The sequence below is a fragment of the Argopecten irradians genome, chromosome 14 (assembly GCF_041381155.1).
Source record: "Argopecten irradians isolate NY chromosome 14, Ai_NY, whole genome shotgun sequence".
NCBI lineage: Eukaryota > Metazoa > Mollusca > Bivalvia > Pectinida > Pectinidae > Argopecten > Argopecten irradians.
Genome location: NC_091147.1, coordinates 17,731,468 through 17,749,194, shown reverse-complemented (window position 1 = coordinate 17,749,194; position 17,727 = coordinate 17,731,468). Strand labels below are relative to the sequence as shown.

The 17,727-nt window shown below is 37.7% G+C and overlaps 3 protein-coding genes across 4 annotated transcripts in view; all 3 read right to left on the bottom strand.

Annotated features, from left to right (window-relative positions):
* LOC138307720 (uncharacterized) overlaps positions 1–1,030 on the bottom strand; it is a 38,307-nt gene extending 37,277 nt beyond the window's left edge. Inside the window, exon 1 of one of the 2 annotated variants that reach the window (XM_069248566.1) lies at positions 626–1,030. In XM_069248566.1, coding sequence (XP_069104667.1) covers positions 626–649 — 24 coding nt within the window. In that variant the 5' untranslated portion in view covers positions 650–1,030. Of the gene's footprint in view, positions 1–232; positions 392–625 lie in introns of those variants that run through there. The other variant, XM_069248567.1, reaches the window with a different exon arrangement.
* Positions 1,031–4,257: 3,227 nt separating this feature from the next.
* LOC138307071 (uncharacterized) lies at positions 4,258–6,407 on the bottom strand. The gene is made up of 2 exons (XM_069247700.1): positions 5,799–6,407; positions 4,258–5,297 (listed from the first exon to the last, which is right to left on the bottom strand). Exons 1-2 carry the CDS (start codon positions 5,974–5,976, stop codon positions 4,258–4,260), a joined length of 1,218 nt encoding a protein of 405 aa, XP_069103801.1. The 5' UTR covers positions 5,977–6,407.
* A 1,923-nt stretch (positions 6,408–8,330) lies between these two features.
* On the bottom strand, positions 8,331–15,866 carry LOC138307583 (uncharacterized). Its single transcript, XM_069248386.1, has 9 exons — positions 14,610–15,866; positions 14,032–14,131; positions 12,740–12,790; positions 11,906–12,091; positions 11,333–11,503; positions 10,819–10,986; positions 10,095–10,291; positions 9,322–9,487; positions 8,331–8,944 (listed from the first exon to the last, which is right to left on the bottom strand). Exons 1-9 carry the CDS (start codon positions 15,843–15,845, stop codon positions 8,877–8,879), a joined length of 2,343 nt encoding a protein of 780 aa, XP_069104487.1. The 5' UTR covers positions 15,846–15,866; the 3' UTR covers positions 8,331–8,876.
* Positions 15,867–17,727: the final 1,861 nt, after the last annotated feature.

The following is a 17,727-nucleotide window of genomic DNA, read 5'->3' as shown; positions in this document are numbered from 1 at the left end:
TCTACATTCATGATAACATGAATGGATATATATATTTTATACCTGTATGTATAATGTCTATAGCGTTAGAATTCATTTAAATCTTTTCAAAATATTTTAAAGAATTTTAAGGAATTCAACAAGGTGTGGTATATAGTTTTACCTACAATCAGTGGTTCACCTATGTAATGTAAGTACATATAGTGTTGATCGGTGTTAGAACACACAGGTAAAACAAAGGTTTAACGCTCACCTGGTAATGCAGTTTGGCTATCCCACCAATACTAGCAAGGTGTATCCAGTCGTAACAGAAAAACGTATTCCCCGACTCAGCCAGTTTTCACTGCAGTACCCCGCCTCCGTCAACGCCTGTGATACGGTGATTAGACACATGGACACGCCTGACTGCTCATCACGCTTGTGTGATGGTTTAATAGCCAGGTATACAGCTTTAACGATACACTCTACATAGGTAAACGTTTTACTACGATTTTTACCGATAGACACACCTGTCATTCATACACACATTACTAGTATCAATCTATGTCTTTTTATGTCAGACTGTCTTCTTCGTTCATCAGCTTTGTCATAAAGGTGATCACAATGCATTATTATATCTATTGTTTATGAATCATTATACACTTACCTGTACGGCCCAGCGTGACCACATCGTCCGGATAAAGATCTCTCGTTATTGACCGCTGGTCAGCCTCACTACAACAGCTTTAATTAGTAGCGACTTTTCTTCCTGTTACAATAAGTTCTGAGCTGAAGAAGTTCCCGCCCTCTCTCACCTGAGGGTTCACTGAAAGTGATTTACAGGTGAGACAAGAGAGATGGCCACACTTCAGACAGACAGTTATCACCTTTACACAGCGGCTGTCTGTCCATAGACAACGGATCACAGATACTTAACCCTCACTTACAGCTAGTTACATTTTATGTTAATAAGCCACAAAGGAAATTAGAGATGAGGATAAATGAAAAATTGATTCTATCACATATATCCATTAACTTTGGACGTGCAAGCAAAGAATATATTTAAACTTAGTGTATATGAAACTACATCCTGTGGATTTGGATCTCTGAGTCATGGTTGTAATGCTAATTAATGCATCCATACGATATGTACCGTTATGTATGATACAATGCATATACAGCACATGCATATGATATAAAGTGTTTATAATGTAATAATGTAGTGTTAGATTGTACATTCCCCATCAGATGCGGATGTTCTACTTTAATAATGACTTCCTGTAGACAACAGAAAATGTCAGCTTTCTAATTTACGACTACCACATCTCTATATACGATACACAGACAAATGAAATACACCAGAGAGTGACAGAGTCGTGTTAGATGGCTACAGGAATTCGAAAAGACGCGTCAAAATTCGATTGAATTTCACCCCAGAATTATCTGCGATCGTGTTGGCATTTATACCGTGATAAACCGCACTCAGACCAGATAATGTGTGGAAGGACAATGCATGTATGTTCTCACAAAATACAAACACCAGAGATTATGTTTCTATAAATCTTCATTTTGATAGTAGTAATAAATCTAGAGAATGTGTGTGACTCCGTTTCAGGATACACACACGGTTCATAGCAACATGTATTCCTTAGACATTGTTTACGTATCGTTTAACAACTCATAACACGCAATTTTTGTTTTGAGGTTTTCAATTGGATGTTATACATATGTAGTACACGTGGTTTTATTGCTACGCGCTTCAAGCGTAACAGTTAGAATCGTATGCAAATCACGTCATCTTGCAGGAAAGCCATGTAGCTAGAACGCTTGAATCAGACGGATGTTCGGTGTGTTACAAGCATTGCCTGTTGAAGTAATATTACAACGAATGTAGGAAACAGACCTGAATAAGCCCGGGATTTGGGCGCCATCTTCCTGATAAATCGTGGTCACGCAGGGTTTGCAACTATATATATCGAGATTTTAGTGTAGAACAAGCATTCATGGTATATCTATTCTGAAAAACCGAATGACTGTTATAGTCCGGCGGATTTTCCAGCAAGTTATCAGTCATTTGATAATTTCCAATGAAATCTCATAGTAAATATACTGTGGCAATGAATACATTTAGTTTTACAAATTGTGGGCCAACCACCCAACCAAATTTCGACCATCGTTCTACTAGTGAGTTAGTCAACTGGACTGTGTAGTGGTAGTACGAACTGTTAAACAACCACTAACATTCTTAATGGAGAGGCTTTTTAACCCCCAATAGGGTCACCATGACGTATATGAACAAAATCAACACTACATGAATTAACGAATGATTATCAAGTGTCAAATAAAGACACCTTTTAACGCAACCGGAAGTTTTAAAGAAATAGTACGCGCATGTATATTACTATACCAGTCGAAGAAAGTATAAACATAAATCAAACAAGCCCAGAGGCTTACCAAAGATGTCATTTCAGCGATTCAGCGATAAGCAATTCACGCCATCTTTTTTTTTAATGTAATATTAAAACGAATTACGGAAACAGACTTGAATCTGTCCGGATTATAACGCCATCTTCATGATAAAGCATGGTCATACAGCGCTTACACCCGTTCAGATTTTTGTAAGTGTAGAATAAGCATTCATGGTAAAAGTATTCTGAATAAGAATTTTCTAGAAATTAATCTGGCATTTTAAATGAAATTTGGTTCCATTTACAGATGGAACAAATATATCTGTAGTAGTATACCATGTTCGAGACATTACTTTTATAAAAAAATTCTTATTTAATTTAGATCACTATCGTGTAAAAATAATAATCAGACAATGCGTAGATGCTAATTAACGGGATACGGAATATACTGAAATGTATATACTAAAAGCGGAATTAAAACGGAACATAGAAAAACACAGAAACATATGAGATTAAGTTCAATATTTTCTTTACCTTTTCTCTGAGCTTAGCAATCTCTGCATAACACCCTTTTTTATTTTGTTGGTAGCAAAAGTATTATTAAAACTGTTCGTCTGTACAAGGACTTATAAAGTCTTGGTCTGTACTAGACCTGGCTACCTTGCACTAACACAAGCTCACAAATTATAAAATGGCTTTCAATAGAACAATTAAAATTGCAAAACAATATCGTCAAATCATTGTGTAATTTCCGTATTCTGTCCATTGAAAGGGTTAAGCTTCCGCATGGCCCGCTTAGCTTTTTGGGAAGCTAATACTTGTTTTTATATTTGGCAAGGTGATGGTGAACATGTCAAAAGGGAGACAACTCTGATTTTCTTCCTATTAAAATGTACCACAAAACAACTTGATCATGATTCTTAGAAGTAGGTTCTCTTTCTGATCCATACATATTTTTTGCGACCTGACACTGAACAATTAGTGTCCCCAACCACGACATTATACACCGTCAATGTTTTAGTGAGGTTACAACTTGAATTAGTTTTGCGTTGTTGCAACACGCAATGATATTATAATCTGCCAAAACCCTATACATGTAACTAAATTTAGACTATACACAATAATACTAAGAGGACAGATCTATCAGAGTTACTTCTCTTTGTTCCGCTAGGAGTCGCTGCAACAAACCAATTTGAGCATGACTTCCCGATACACAAAGATGACAAAACGTTGCTGCTAAACTACTAAGAACCAACGATAGTCCACGGTGAAGATAAATGTTAATTCTAATCATTTATCAAACTTTTAAAGATGTCGAAACGTTATAAATTACCTTTTTGCATTGAAAAAAATAGCAACCTCTGATGCCCAATCGAAGGAATCTTCCTTTGACACTGTTTATACCAGAACACCGGATATTGTTATCACTGAAGGCTCGACACTACGCATGAGTGACTGAATTGAGATTTCAGCTATACTTATATAAATACCAGAATCTACAAACGGACCAATTCATGGTTTCCACGTATTTAAGCCTTCAGCGTAGTTTCTACGTATCGCTAAGTCGAGATGGTAAGCTTCTGGATTGAATTCCCTGTTCCTCGTGACGAAGGTTGGGTACTGTCCCCTGTCACGTGGTCTGTAGTCAACGTGGGCTCTCGGTGACGCCATATCGATAGATAGATCATCCAGTTTAATATTACTACGCTGAGTCCGTGGAGTAGTACTCACCGACCCATGGCCTTTAGATGAGCGAAGAGACCTCAAATCTTTTTCCAACTTCCTTCCAAGGAGATGTGACGTCATGTATACGGACTGGTCGACTGCTAAACCAGACGTACCCCCTCTATTGCGATAAACACCGTTTGATAGCTTGGCAGATTTGGTTTTCTCACCAGAACTTTTCGTGATTTTTTTTCGAAACAGGATGTACCTTTACAGTTTTTATTGTTTTGGAGTTTTTGACATCTTTCTTCCGGAAGTGATCCTCTGAGGACTGTCTGAACTTCTGTATCTGTTCCGGTTGGATAACCGGATAATGCTTGTCTACTATCGTCTGCTTTCCCGGCGTCCAACCATCGGGCGCCCCGTACTTCCGGGCTAAAGATTTGGACAGTCCATTATCAGTACAAAGATTGATATTAGTATCACACACGCATGAAAGGAAGTTGACGTATCTGGGGTTGTAATACAGATCCACGCACTCGGCGAGTCGTCCGTCCTGTAAACCTGGCATGGTCCGATAGAAAAACGACGAAGAAAAGTTCTTCCGCTGACACAGCTCAATTACCTGGAAGGTGGCGACCAATGCGAGTAGACCTAACAGAACCTGGTTGATGTACCACACAGCGCGCAGGAAGTTTGAAGTAGGGATGGTACACTCGGCAGTTTTCTGGCTCGTGGGGACATCCTCATACAGACAAACGAATTTGTCTTCAAACACGATAAGATCTGGAAGGATAATCATAAAATATCCTATGAACCATGCAAAGCAGATCAGAATTAAACTAGCCCACTTTATCAAAGCTAGCATGTACAATTTCTTTGCCTTCTTCATGAGGAGACAAACGAGAAACTCTAAGCAGTTATCTATTTCTCTGTGTAACGTTGCTTCCGTTACGTTTTTACGTAATCCTTTGTCGTATTTACGGTAGTAATCAGTTAGATTGTCACAATAATGGATCACAGATCCGATTTGATCGGTCAAATCCCGTGAAAGGCACCAAAACCACAGAATCAGGAGAACAACAAACGATAGGGACTGGCATAACAGCAGAATAGGAAAGAACTTGTGCATCAACTGTCGACCTTCTGTCCATTTGGAGCCTTGCAGTGTTGCTAACCGGAAGTTGTTGAAGCAGCGAACTTCAGCTTCAGGTCCGACAAAGTTGCTTCCGCTTATCCCATTTCCGTAACATGACACTTTATCAACTGAAAAGGTAATAAAGATAAAATTGTTAATGACTTGATGGATATGTTTGGAGAGTCGGAGAAGCCTATTGCAATACCAAATAAACTTATTTTGAATTCGAATACTCAATGATTATCGATACCATTGCCAACAAAGTGATCACTACAAAAGCGGTAGAATATAGACGTAGTGACAAAGATATTAATTGATTTATCAATTGATTGAAAGATATACAGACTGTAAGAAATACAGATCGGACCATCAAAATCTTTAAAATGTCGCTGCGTCGGTTTTTCTTTGAAGAGGCAACGATGATCCGCGATGACGAAATCGCGGGCATACATCGGCATAATTAGCCCATCACGGTAAACCATCGCAATCCTTTGATGGTGACGACGCGTCGCACTAAATCACCGCGATGGGAGGATCGCTTAGGATTTTTTTTAATGGTCCGATCTGTACATGAAAATCAGTCTGTAAAGAAGTTTGGCGTTTTGCATTCTTTCATCCCTCGATCTTACCTAAATAGAGTACGATCAGTGATATCATCCCCAGCAGAGATACAGCAGGAATGGTGACGTATTTCACCAGTTTATCCCCGTACGAATCCGCACTGGGTTCCCGCCTGTCACTGATACACGCGTTACCCATCGAGCTCGAAACAAGAAGTAGATCACAAAACCATAGCAGAGATGACATCCATTGGGAATTTTACTTTGTATACACTAACACGACTGAAATATATCACACTTGATATGCCGAACTCACTATACGATTCAAACGTTACATACGACATACAGCGATCCTAATTCACAATTACAGAAACAGAACACCTTCCTTGCTGTTAATTTTTGTGCGTCAGGGTGTCAGGATTGTGAACTTGTTACACATAAACATCTTGTATCAATTCGGAAGCTGGTTTAACACTGAAGTCTTGAATCGACTACAACTCCCTAGGAATGCCTTATTTGTATTTAAACTGTAAACTTACTTACGTATGTAGAGCTTTATCAGATATATTTCACAAACACCCGAAATACTATTCAGATCAATTGTGAGCAGAAATGTTTGACATTTGAATACATGTCCAATAAACTAGAATCACACAAAGTACAACAACTTGTTTTGGGTTGAATGTTTACAACACTGATACACACTGCATCATCTTACTAAGTACATACTACATACGTATACGTATCATACGACCAATGTGTGGCCTCGACAATCATTAGCGGTAAGTCTTTATACGGACGAACATGTAGCTACACAGTCTCAATCAATCATTTCTACTATCGCAGACGGTAAACACACGTCTGAATTATGTATCTACGACTCGGCATTTTGTCTGTGTGGATAATTTTAGATGGACATAGTTTACTTTATAAAGTCCTATGAACGAAAACATGTATGATCATTTAAAGGTCGGCTTCACACGTATGCAGTTTGTTGCGCGTGTGAATGTCAGGGTGAGTTTTCTCTTACTTGTATAGTGGAACTCTCTACCATTTTATTGTTATATATCATTGAAACATGTTGCCACCAAATCATTTCATGACTTTTAATTATATTTTGTTCAAGGAAACCCCACTCAATAACCCCCTTATGATGTGCTGCACATGCTATTGTTTGTTTTTGGGTTTTTTTTGTATTGTTTTGTTCTGTTTTTGTTTTCTGCAATGGATGGGAAAACCAGGAGAAACCAAAGCTGATATCTATTATATCATTATGAACGTACAATGTACGTTTAATACATTCAAGATAAACCGCATTAGTTTAGCTAAAGTTTAAGAAATATTTAACAGATTCTTAATCGCTTATCAATACGATATTAAGGTATTACAGTTGCATAGATTTATGTATTCCAGTGTGCTCGTATTGTGTCAACATATAACAATGAGAAACTCATTTATACTGATTTTTTACGATTTTAGCCATACTACCAAAGAACAAAAACAGTACAGACCACCAGTGTTCCCATTGTACTCATAATGAAATCGTTTGGTTTATCATCTTTGCTAACTGAGCTACAGTCTCAATCAATCATTTCTACTATCGCAGACGGTAAACACACGTCTAAATTATGGATCTACGACTCGGCATTTTGTTTGTGTGGATAATTTTAGATAGACATATTAGTTTACTTTATAAAGTCCTATGAAAAACTACATGTATGATAATTTAAAGGTCGGCTCCACACGTATGCAATTTCTTCTTCCTAACGTCTCGCTTAGCAAAACTTCCCATTTAGCTTTCAGTTTAGCGTTCAGCATAAAGGGAGTGGGACGACTGTCACAATCCAGAAAAGAATTCACTTTCACAAATCCAGAGAATTGTTGTTGTAAATTTTTATTACCGGTAGCTTCCTCTAAGGGCTGTGCTTCATTGGAAAAGATTTTTGCCCAAATCACTTTAAATTTATATCCAGAAATCATCAATTCTGTGTTCAAAATCTGCATACAGAGCTACATATGTATGGTCCTCCATTTTGAACTGTGAATTCTAAACATGAGTAAATGTTTCAGTGTGATTACCATTTAGTACATGTGAATGGTTCTTTAAAAAAAACATGCAAATCATGATTCTTGTTTTCCGAGTGAGGTAATGAAATGAATCATGAATAGGTCTCAATGTTTAAAATAAATAGTACGGATTTACCTGGAGCTGTGGAATAGTTAAACAATACCCAGTGTAACAGTGGAGAGTACCAGTGACTTTCGGTGCCATGTTTTCAGTATGAGAAACACCTCAAACTGTAAAATAGTCAAGATAATGATTAGTTCTCGGCCCTAACGGGCCTCGAATAATTCATTATCTTGACTATTTCACGGTTTTCGGTGTTTCTCCTATACGTATTTTACAATATTAATCAGTGCCAAAAACATATTTATCAAAGGACGCTGCCACCTTCTCAATCATTAGATCAATAATACGACCTTTTTCATTGGCTGTTTATTACGTAAATGGAAGGGGTACATGTACAACTGCGGCGATCCAGCAGGTGGCGCAGTGCGGGAACTTAAATTTTGTCGTGAGATCCGCTGATAAAAATGATAAACAAAGGGTACTGGTACCGATCGTATGATTAATGACTAGTGAAGTTACGGAAGATAAATATTCTTAATATGAGAATTTATTTCCAACGTATTAAAATGACATATAAAATGATTGGCTTGTTGGATGGTGTAGTGGCTAAACTTCTCGCCTTCCTCCTAGGCGGCCGGGGTTCGATCCCCAGACGGAAGTCAAGACATTAGGGGTTACCTGCCGATCACATGGATGTGTTCTCCAGGCTTTCCGATTTCCTCCCACTCTAAAACCCCTTACACCAGGCCTAGGGCCTTCAACAGTGACTTGCATTAATTGTTTACCGGTCGATAAAAATAATTAAAGTTTATATAAAATGATTGAATAACTATTAACATAACATACATCGTCATTACAAATTCTTCAAAACAACTGTGAACAGAATGCCATAACGACCAACGAGATATGTCCAGATAGTATAATACGTTATGATTGGAAAAAATAATTCGCAGTATGAACAGAATTAACGATATGTATCACAGTCAGTGTCTATTCCATTAGAGCCTCTATTATCATCACAAGGATCCAATGTACAGACATAGAACAGCGGTCATCATCGCCAGTATTGTCACCGGACGGACACCTAAAACACAGAATCACAAATCACGCTGCAGCGAAACAAAATATTGTTAATTCCATACGTAAGTACTTACTTTTATATCAAAAATAGATGTTTTCAACAATTTATTTTAATAAGACGTATTGAATGTACTATTTATTATGACAATTGTCGACAAGATTTAATGTCCAAAAATGCATGCATTGCGCATCCATACAAATAACTTTCTGGCATATTTCAGGAAAAACATCGTTTCAATAAAACCGAAATAACTGACACAGTTTCTAAGAAACAAAGTTGAAAAGTCTCATTTATTCAAAGCATTTATTTTTAATATGCATTATTCGCCATGGGTCGTAACCTAAAACAAATCATCGCATGCTGTTATGACCTATACTCACCGCTTGCTGAGCTAGGACATGTCGCCTGGAGCGCTGCATCACATCCGGCGTACCCAACTGTTTCGTCACTTCCGTCATCACAATCATTGGAACAATCACACTTCAGTGACATATCGATACAACGCATAGTTCCAGATTCACAGGTGAACCAATTCCGGGGGCACAACTACGAAACAAACGTATCGATACAATGCATGGTTCAAGATTCACAGGTGAACGAATTCCGAGGTCACAACTACGAAACAAATGTACTCATTTCCGAACACAAGAACAAAAATGATAGGTATGTCCATGTTGGCTTCAACCATTTCATCAAGGAGGAAGGGCATCCTCATGTTTATCACATTTTATGCTAAACAATAGAAACCATTTCAAACGTATACTGCTATATAATGCATGTAATAATAAATATACCCCCACCTTTATTTCCTCTTTCTCTCTGAAAACATGTAAATATGTGTGTGGGTGTGGGTGTGGGTGTGTGTGTGTGTGTGTGTGTGTGTGTATCTATATGCCAGCTTGGTTGATTGGTTTTAACAATTTAACAGCTAGAGTCACATGAGGACGCCTTTTCTTCCTTAATTGAAATGTTGGCAATATACTTCAGCTGGGAGATTGTTTCATATTAGTTGGAAACTCAATTCCATTGTATTTAAATGTTACAATCGAATGGACATAAATACGAAAAAAATATACTCATATCATTTCTCAATAGAGATTTTTTCTGGTGATATCACATAACCTTTATTGTGTATATATAACAATTTGCTTACTTGTTGGTACACTCCGGCCGCCACTGTCGGACATGCGGCCGTGTTGCACGTGTCTATTTCACTAGGAGAGCCGCTGCACAAGCTACCGTTGTTGGATGGTGCTGGATCGGTACACGTCCGTGACCTTGACCTGACACCCGTGCCGCACGACTGCGTACAGTCACCCCACTGTAGCCATGATGCCCAGTTACCATCAACTAAAACAGCAAAATCAATCAAATTGAAATCTATGCCGATTGTCAACAGAGTTAATAAGAAAATCATATAATGTGTAAATTATAAAAATATAAATAAAAGAAACTAAATAAAGCGAGAATCTTTAAGAAAAATATGTATCAACGATTTCATACCCTTGTCCTTTTTATGGTGCTATATCACTGAAGCTTGCCGCCAAAGATACCAATCAATACACCCCGCCCGCTTGCATTATACTGAAATCGAGCGAACCAGTCGTCCCACTCCCTGTATGCTGAGCGCTAAGGAGGAGTAGATGCTACCACTCTTATAGGCTTTGGTGTGTCTCGGCCAGGGGAGAGAACCTAGATTATGCAATGTTCAACCGACGGCCAAAAGTGAATCAGTGTCAAGAGAGACGTTAGGAAAATGAAAGTCAGTTAGGAAAACGAGAAAAGATAGTATCCTAAATTTAGTCGCCTTTCATGCAATAGGACAGCAGATATAATTCTAGCTCAATATGAGTAGAGATAATTCAGTATTATTTTACCTCGGCATGGTCCAGTGCACGACTGACTCTCTGTATCGTCCCCAGAACAGGGAATGCCACCGTTTGCAGGGGCTGGTGCTGTACAGGTACGATTACGATTGGCTGTCCCAGGTCCACATGTGTTACTACACGAACTGAACTGGCTCCAAGAGGTCCATGCACCGTCGACTGAAAACAAAATAATAATAGTTTCAGTTTATAGAGTTTATAGAAATACTGTTTACATTCCATATTCTGGGATTAAAGACATTTGGTATTAAACACAAAATTAGCTCTTATATGTGCAGTCGCTCCGTCCATGAAACTAGCCAAAAATTATTATTACACATACTATAAATCAACTCTCTTTCGCGTGCAATTTAATTTTGCGATCCAAGTGAATTCGCGAAGATTGATCTCAGCGATTTAGTACATTACTTATATTGATAGAAATCTCCATTCAATTTGAAATCGCGAAATTAATAACGCGAAAGAAAGACCGTTTACTGTATTTTGAGATGCAAAATTCAAATACCTGGACATCCTTGAGTGTTACACAGTCCGGTGTCGGTGCCACTTCCGGCACACTGGGCGCCATTGCCAACAGGCGCAGGGTCAGTACAAGTCCGAGTTCTTGAAAACGATCCGCCATTACAGGTCAGCGAACAGGTACTCCAGGAAGACCAGATATTCCAGAACCCGTCCACTATAAAATGCCTCAAAGTTTGTTAATTCGGCAGCCAAAGAATGAAGAATATGAAGTCAATTTTCGATAAAAGTCTATTTTCAAGCTGCAGTTTCTTATCCTTATAAATTATTTAAAAAGTATTTGATTATTTCCATTCTTTGTTGCCCATTCATTGCCTCGCCGTTTAGTATTAAATTAGTATTATTGGTGAATTTTGCTTCCATGTTCAATTCTACACAACTCAATAACTCAATAGCTATTTAGTCCTTTTTGGACTTTTTCAATAATTCAAAGGACCAAAACTGAGTTAACTACGATGTATATATATACATGGCTGCAATATAGAAATGTTTAAAGTAAGTATTTGTTCAGTTTCCCTGGCTAAAGGGTTATTTTCGAACATCAAGGTCATATGAGTACCTGAACAATCGGGGTAAGGTGTACACGAGTTGTCCTCCTGGTCAGATCCCGGACATTGCTTGCCGTCGTACTTTGGGACCGGGTTGGTACAAGTCCTCATCCTTTTCTGGGTACCCCCTGATGCTGCTGTCTGGCCAACACACGAACAACTGCCCCAGGACTCCCACACACTCCACCCGCCATCAACTGTCAACAGAGGGCAGCACTTAAAACCAGGACAAGGAGATCTATATGTCACAAAACGTCAAATATCGGGGAAAGGGATACCATACCACATCTTCAGTCTACAGAGAACATCAGCACTTAAAATCAGGACAAGGAAATCTATATGTCACAAAACGTCAAATATCGGGGAAAGGGATACAATAAAATTACCCAATCACCATCTGCAGTCCACAGAGGACATCAGCACTTTTAAAAACGACGGCACTGAGATTGATTGGGCTCAACGTCTTAATAGCAGCGAATGACATTTAAGGTCGGCATATTCATGGTGTGTCTCCATGTAAGAGTGAAACGTCTCTGCACTTTCTGTGGTGTCATGTTAGCAAACGCTTGGGGGTTGTTGTTTAGTGCGTTAACGTCTATTATTTCTAGTACAAAGTAACAATAACTGAATATCTTTTCTTGATATGGATGAACATTTTACAATCCCAAAGGGCCGTAATTGATTAACTGCTGGTATCATAGATATTATTCAGAACAATTTTTACGAAAATAGTAATTTACATCCGATAAAATCAATGGAAATGTTAATTATTTGTGATACACTTGAACGATAATAAATCAAAGCCATGCACTTAACAATGTACATATCATGAAAGCTATACTTACTCGGGGTCGGCTTTGCACAGTCTTCGTCGGAGAAACCATCACCGTCGTCATCTTGGAAGAACACAATGGATATTGTTTCATTAAAATAATACGAAACCTTTGTGTTTTTGTTCTGTTATTATGTTCAATGATTTTTTTGTCGGTTGTTTCCGAAGAAAATTGATATTTTTAAAGCAAAATATGACATAAATTTATTGTTCTACATTCCATATGAAAAATATAACAAGAAATATTGACAAATTTCACGACATTGTTAAGTATTTTGATTGATACCGTTGAAATTGCAAATCTGAACCAAAGTCACGCACGTTAAACAAATGCAATACATAACCACTGAGGAGTTAAGGAAATTATTTTTAGACAAGAAAATGCATCTTATAAGGTAAACACACTACTGTAAGAGCGATTTGAGTACTTATTGACAAAAAATTCTTTACTACACTGGCATGGGCCAGGGTTCGGCATACAAGACATCCGACCACTATGTGTAATGGCGGACAGTAAACGAGTTTGAACATTTCACTACAGTGGGCTTTTCTTGCATATAACAGTAAATCCAACTAATTTAATTTATATTAGAACTGGTTTGGTTCCGATATATGTGCAAATCTTATTGTACTCTTAGAATAAATTGTCCCTATAATTAATGTATACATAATTTCATATAAATGTTACAATAATAATAATATAACTGAGGGTAGTAACAGAAAAGTAATGTAATTGTTTCCTCCAATGTGGATTTATGATAATGATGTATTCTAACTATACAGCATCTACAATTACTCTCCTTATTTTCGAATGCGATTTACTATCGCAAATTTCGCCATGAAAGTGCATTCGCAAAAAATTAATCTGCGCGAATAAATATCAATCCCTGATATATGGGAAGGTATCTTCATTCAATTGAAATTCCATGTAGGCGGTTATTTACGGGGTTTTTGCTGGTCATGGTCGCGAAATCATGATCCTAGATATAAAATATGATTGAATTAAATGTACCCTAGAAGCCGAATCGCGTTCATTTGCTTCGATAATTTTTTCAGTTAATTTTCGAATCACGAAAATTCTGACTTTTGAAAATAATCGGCTTTACGTATCTGCAAAAATATCCTTCTAAACTTTCTTTTAAATGGAATTCGCAAAATTTATTAGACATGAAAGATAGTTGGTTTACAATTCATAGGTAGTCGTCTAAGAAGTATTAACCATTCATGTAAAAGGTATAAAATATCGCTCCTTAGACAGAGAGATGCACGTTAAGATTCATTAATTTGAAGGGAATATACTAGTACCTGTAGCGTTATTATCTGGAGTACATATCTCCTCGTCGATAAGGCCGTCACAGTCATTATCTAAGCCATCACCGGTAATACTCTGGGAAGGGACGCATACCTGTCGGTCAGGAGAAGAAAATAGTCAATAACTATGATTATTTAAGGACGAACCAACTATGACCGATGGGAATCAAAACAACGTCTTCTATTAAGTGCTTCTACATGATTTTATATAATGAAGGTTTGAGTGTGTGTATAATTATTGCACAGTGTGTGTTTTGCATATCAAGATATGTTTTGCTGTCTTATTCAATTGTAAATAATAAACTACAACGTTAAAAGACAACGTTAAGTAATACAATAATGGAGCCAGTAACCGATGCTTGAGTATATCGGTGATGCATCCTGGGACAGCATGACCAATTGATATGCGGTCTGCCTGCATAAAGCTTCCCAATTTAACTCCAAAACGTCTGTAAACAAAGTAAACAAGGCAGCTAATGAGCCTCGCTCCTTTCGTAAATTCTAGTTTGGTTTTATGTCGTTGAACGATATGGCAATAGCTATAGCCAAACTAGTTACGTATCAATACTTACTGTGTTGATAGGTGATACTCTCATCCCCGTAGCGAATGCGTACGACTCTGCATGAGCCCTTCCGAATAGGTACCCGCCAAATACGGAGATGGGTGAGTTGTGTCTCATCGTGTGAGAGCCCTCTGTAACGGGCACAAACCCTCCGACTAAATCTGTCCCCGGAATGGTCTTGTACGCTGTGTTAGCCGGAAGTGCCTGCTCATCCAATCGGAGTCCATACTTTTCAGTCTCCTTGACGACAAACATGAAGTAATTAGTGTATGAACCTAGAGAGTACTTCGGCGTTGTGAAGGTATAATCGGAAGCAAACTGTTCGATTGGAGGAATAATCATCATTGACGGATCGGCTGCCTCGGTGACCTGGCTGAGGACGTACTGCGCTACCAGAATGGGCTTGTCCGACACGACATACGCGTAGTAGTTGGAACTGTAATGCTTTTGTACGAACTTTCCTCCTGATGCCAGATTGATGGTTTCACTCTTTGCTGTATTGCCATCCAGGGCGTTCACTGTAATGACAGTGTCAGTCTCGGACGCTATAAACTTGTAGTAGTCTCCAGTGGTTCTGCTCGCAATAGGAATTAACGCGAACCGCTTCCCCCAGGAACTGACCGGCGTTAGCTGCTCCACTAAATGATCCTGTGAACCACCGGTACCAATCTTTGTTTTCTTGTTTCCACTGAACACCGAAATAATCTTATCTGCGACGATGTACGTACCGGTTAGATCGCCATAGGTGTGTATTTGGAAAGTATCAAACCTATTGAGAGTGAGGTTCAGCCAGTCATTTTTACGGTATGTGACGCCATTATACTTCACACTGACGTCATTATGGTCGGCCAGCCGTAAACCGACGGACGTGGAATCGTTGACGCCGACAACAAGGATCTCTGTATATCTTGTGGGTGGGTACTGACAAATGGCGTAGTGTTCTGTCCCTAGAACATCCGTTGGGAGACCAAGGAAGGCGTCGCACGAGTACCTCTCCTTATTGACTCCGTAAATGACCACCTCGTCGTCAGCCGTCAGCAGCAGCCCTTTTGAAGCTAGTCCTGTAGCGACCATTCGCAAGCTGTTACTGATCGTTAGCTGTTTGACCGTTCCAGCTATGACGGTGAATGACTCGTCTATCGAAGGTCTAGAGTATCGTGGTGACGTCAGACGTACGTTGACGGTTGTCGTTCGTGACGTAGTCACGAAAAGTTCGAGATTGTAGCTTGTACCTTCGTTTTCCATGAAGCCAAAAATAAACTCGGTACCTCGATTATCCGGTGCCCCTAAAGCACAAATGATACAATTGAATTAACCAGAGGATATATTTACTAATGATTATTTACTATTTAATAAAACATTGTAGGGATGTATTTTATAGAAATGCATTTCTTGCAATCTAATACTGTTAGCATGGAAAGGTTTTCTTGTGTAAGGACTAAATGTCTTAATATGTTTAAGGATGCTCGCTGACAGAGCATAAACGATACTCACCATTTTACCAATAATTGGTGTCTAATCGTGTATATATATATGTCTAATTAACACAAAAATGATATGAAATAATTTATTTTGATTTTAGGGCATGCGCAATCAGTACTTCATTCCCTATAGGACAAAGTGCCACGGATTTTTTTCGGGATGCAATTAATTATATTAATATTTTTATCTGGAAATACGATTAAAAAAACTCACACTTTTCAATGATAGTAAAAATAAGTAACTTTTGTATATGAAGGAAAATACTAAGTCGTCTGCACCTGTTTTTGATAGAGAAAAAATACCATTTGTCAGCGATGGAACATCTTTAAAACGAGTCACGCAATAATAATTGCTGCATAAATCCCAAATTTAAATATTTCATATTGCGTTTATTAATTAATGGTACGTAATGTAATATAATCTGTTTTGAGGAAAACCCAATTACCAAGATAATCAAAAAAGGAGAGAAAAACCGTGATATTAAATTTAGGGAAAACACGATTAATATAGACTGAAGGCAAACAAAACAAATAAACAAAACCATGATTGCATATCTATAATTCAATAATGGCAATGTAAAAGTCATTAAATAAAACATACCTCTGACTGCCGCCAGCAGGATGGCAAACGACAATATCGACCGAACGACTTCCATCACCAAGTCTATGATAAATCCAAAAATGTTAGATATAATTAGTCGAATAAATAAATAAAATAAAATGACAGAACCAAGAGCGACCAATTTTAAATGAATGATCAATATTAAAAATTAATTAGAAAAGTATAAAAGAAAACGAAATTTTTAGATGATTACTGTATAAATGTAACAACGAAATTGAAAAGAGCCGTAATTGACTGATTTAAGCTGACTTATATCTTATTACAAAATGTTTTTAATAAATGTTTCACTGCTGTCAAATTGGTTATCATTTTTTTCGTAATTTTTTTTTCAAATAGTTTTGTTTAAATTAATTTAATAATGTATCTTGGTAAAGATTACCTGTGCCCAGTCCTGAACAATTTGTCGCACCTGACGCTGAGGCCGCCTACTCATTATAAACTGGGACGTAGGTAGATATGTGTCAGAGCCTTGTATAAACCAGACGATTGCAAAACGATTTTTGATTTGTTTTTTATTGTATAAAGCATTAACCGATTTCAAACAACAAAAGATTGTGCAGTTTGCAAAAAGGTCGTGACCTAGAAATGTTAAGGACTGACCTCTGGATTATAGAATAACATACAAGATATAAGGGATAAATAATATTTGGGCGGTCAATAATGCCTTATAATCCTATGTAATACTACGATATAATTCGTTCACCCCAATGACTAGTAAATTATGGTGACTCAACTATGATATGTTACGGAAGCGTAAAAGTAGTTATTTATTTCGAGAGACAGTTAGATATAATAACGCTAACGTTATATTTCAGTATAGATAAGATGTTGCTGTAATAAGCTTCAATAAGCTTCAGCAATATTTGTACCGTAAACGTGGATTTACGCTAATCATATTAAGTCTATTTTAAAACGAAAATTTCCCCTACGCATAATATTGTGTTATGTAAGAAATATTTTTTTTTCTAAAAGTCGAAGGTTTATATATTTCGCAAAAATAACACTATCGCGAAAAATAGGTATA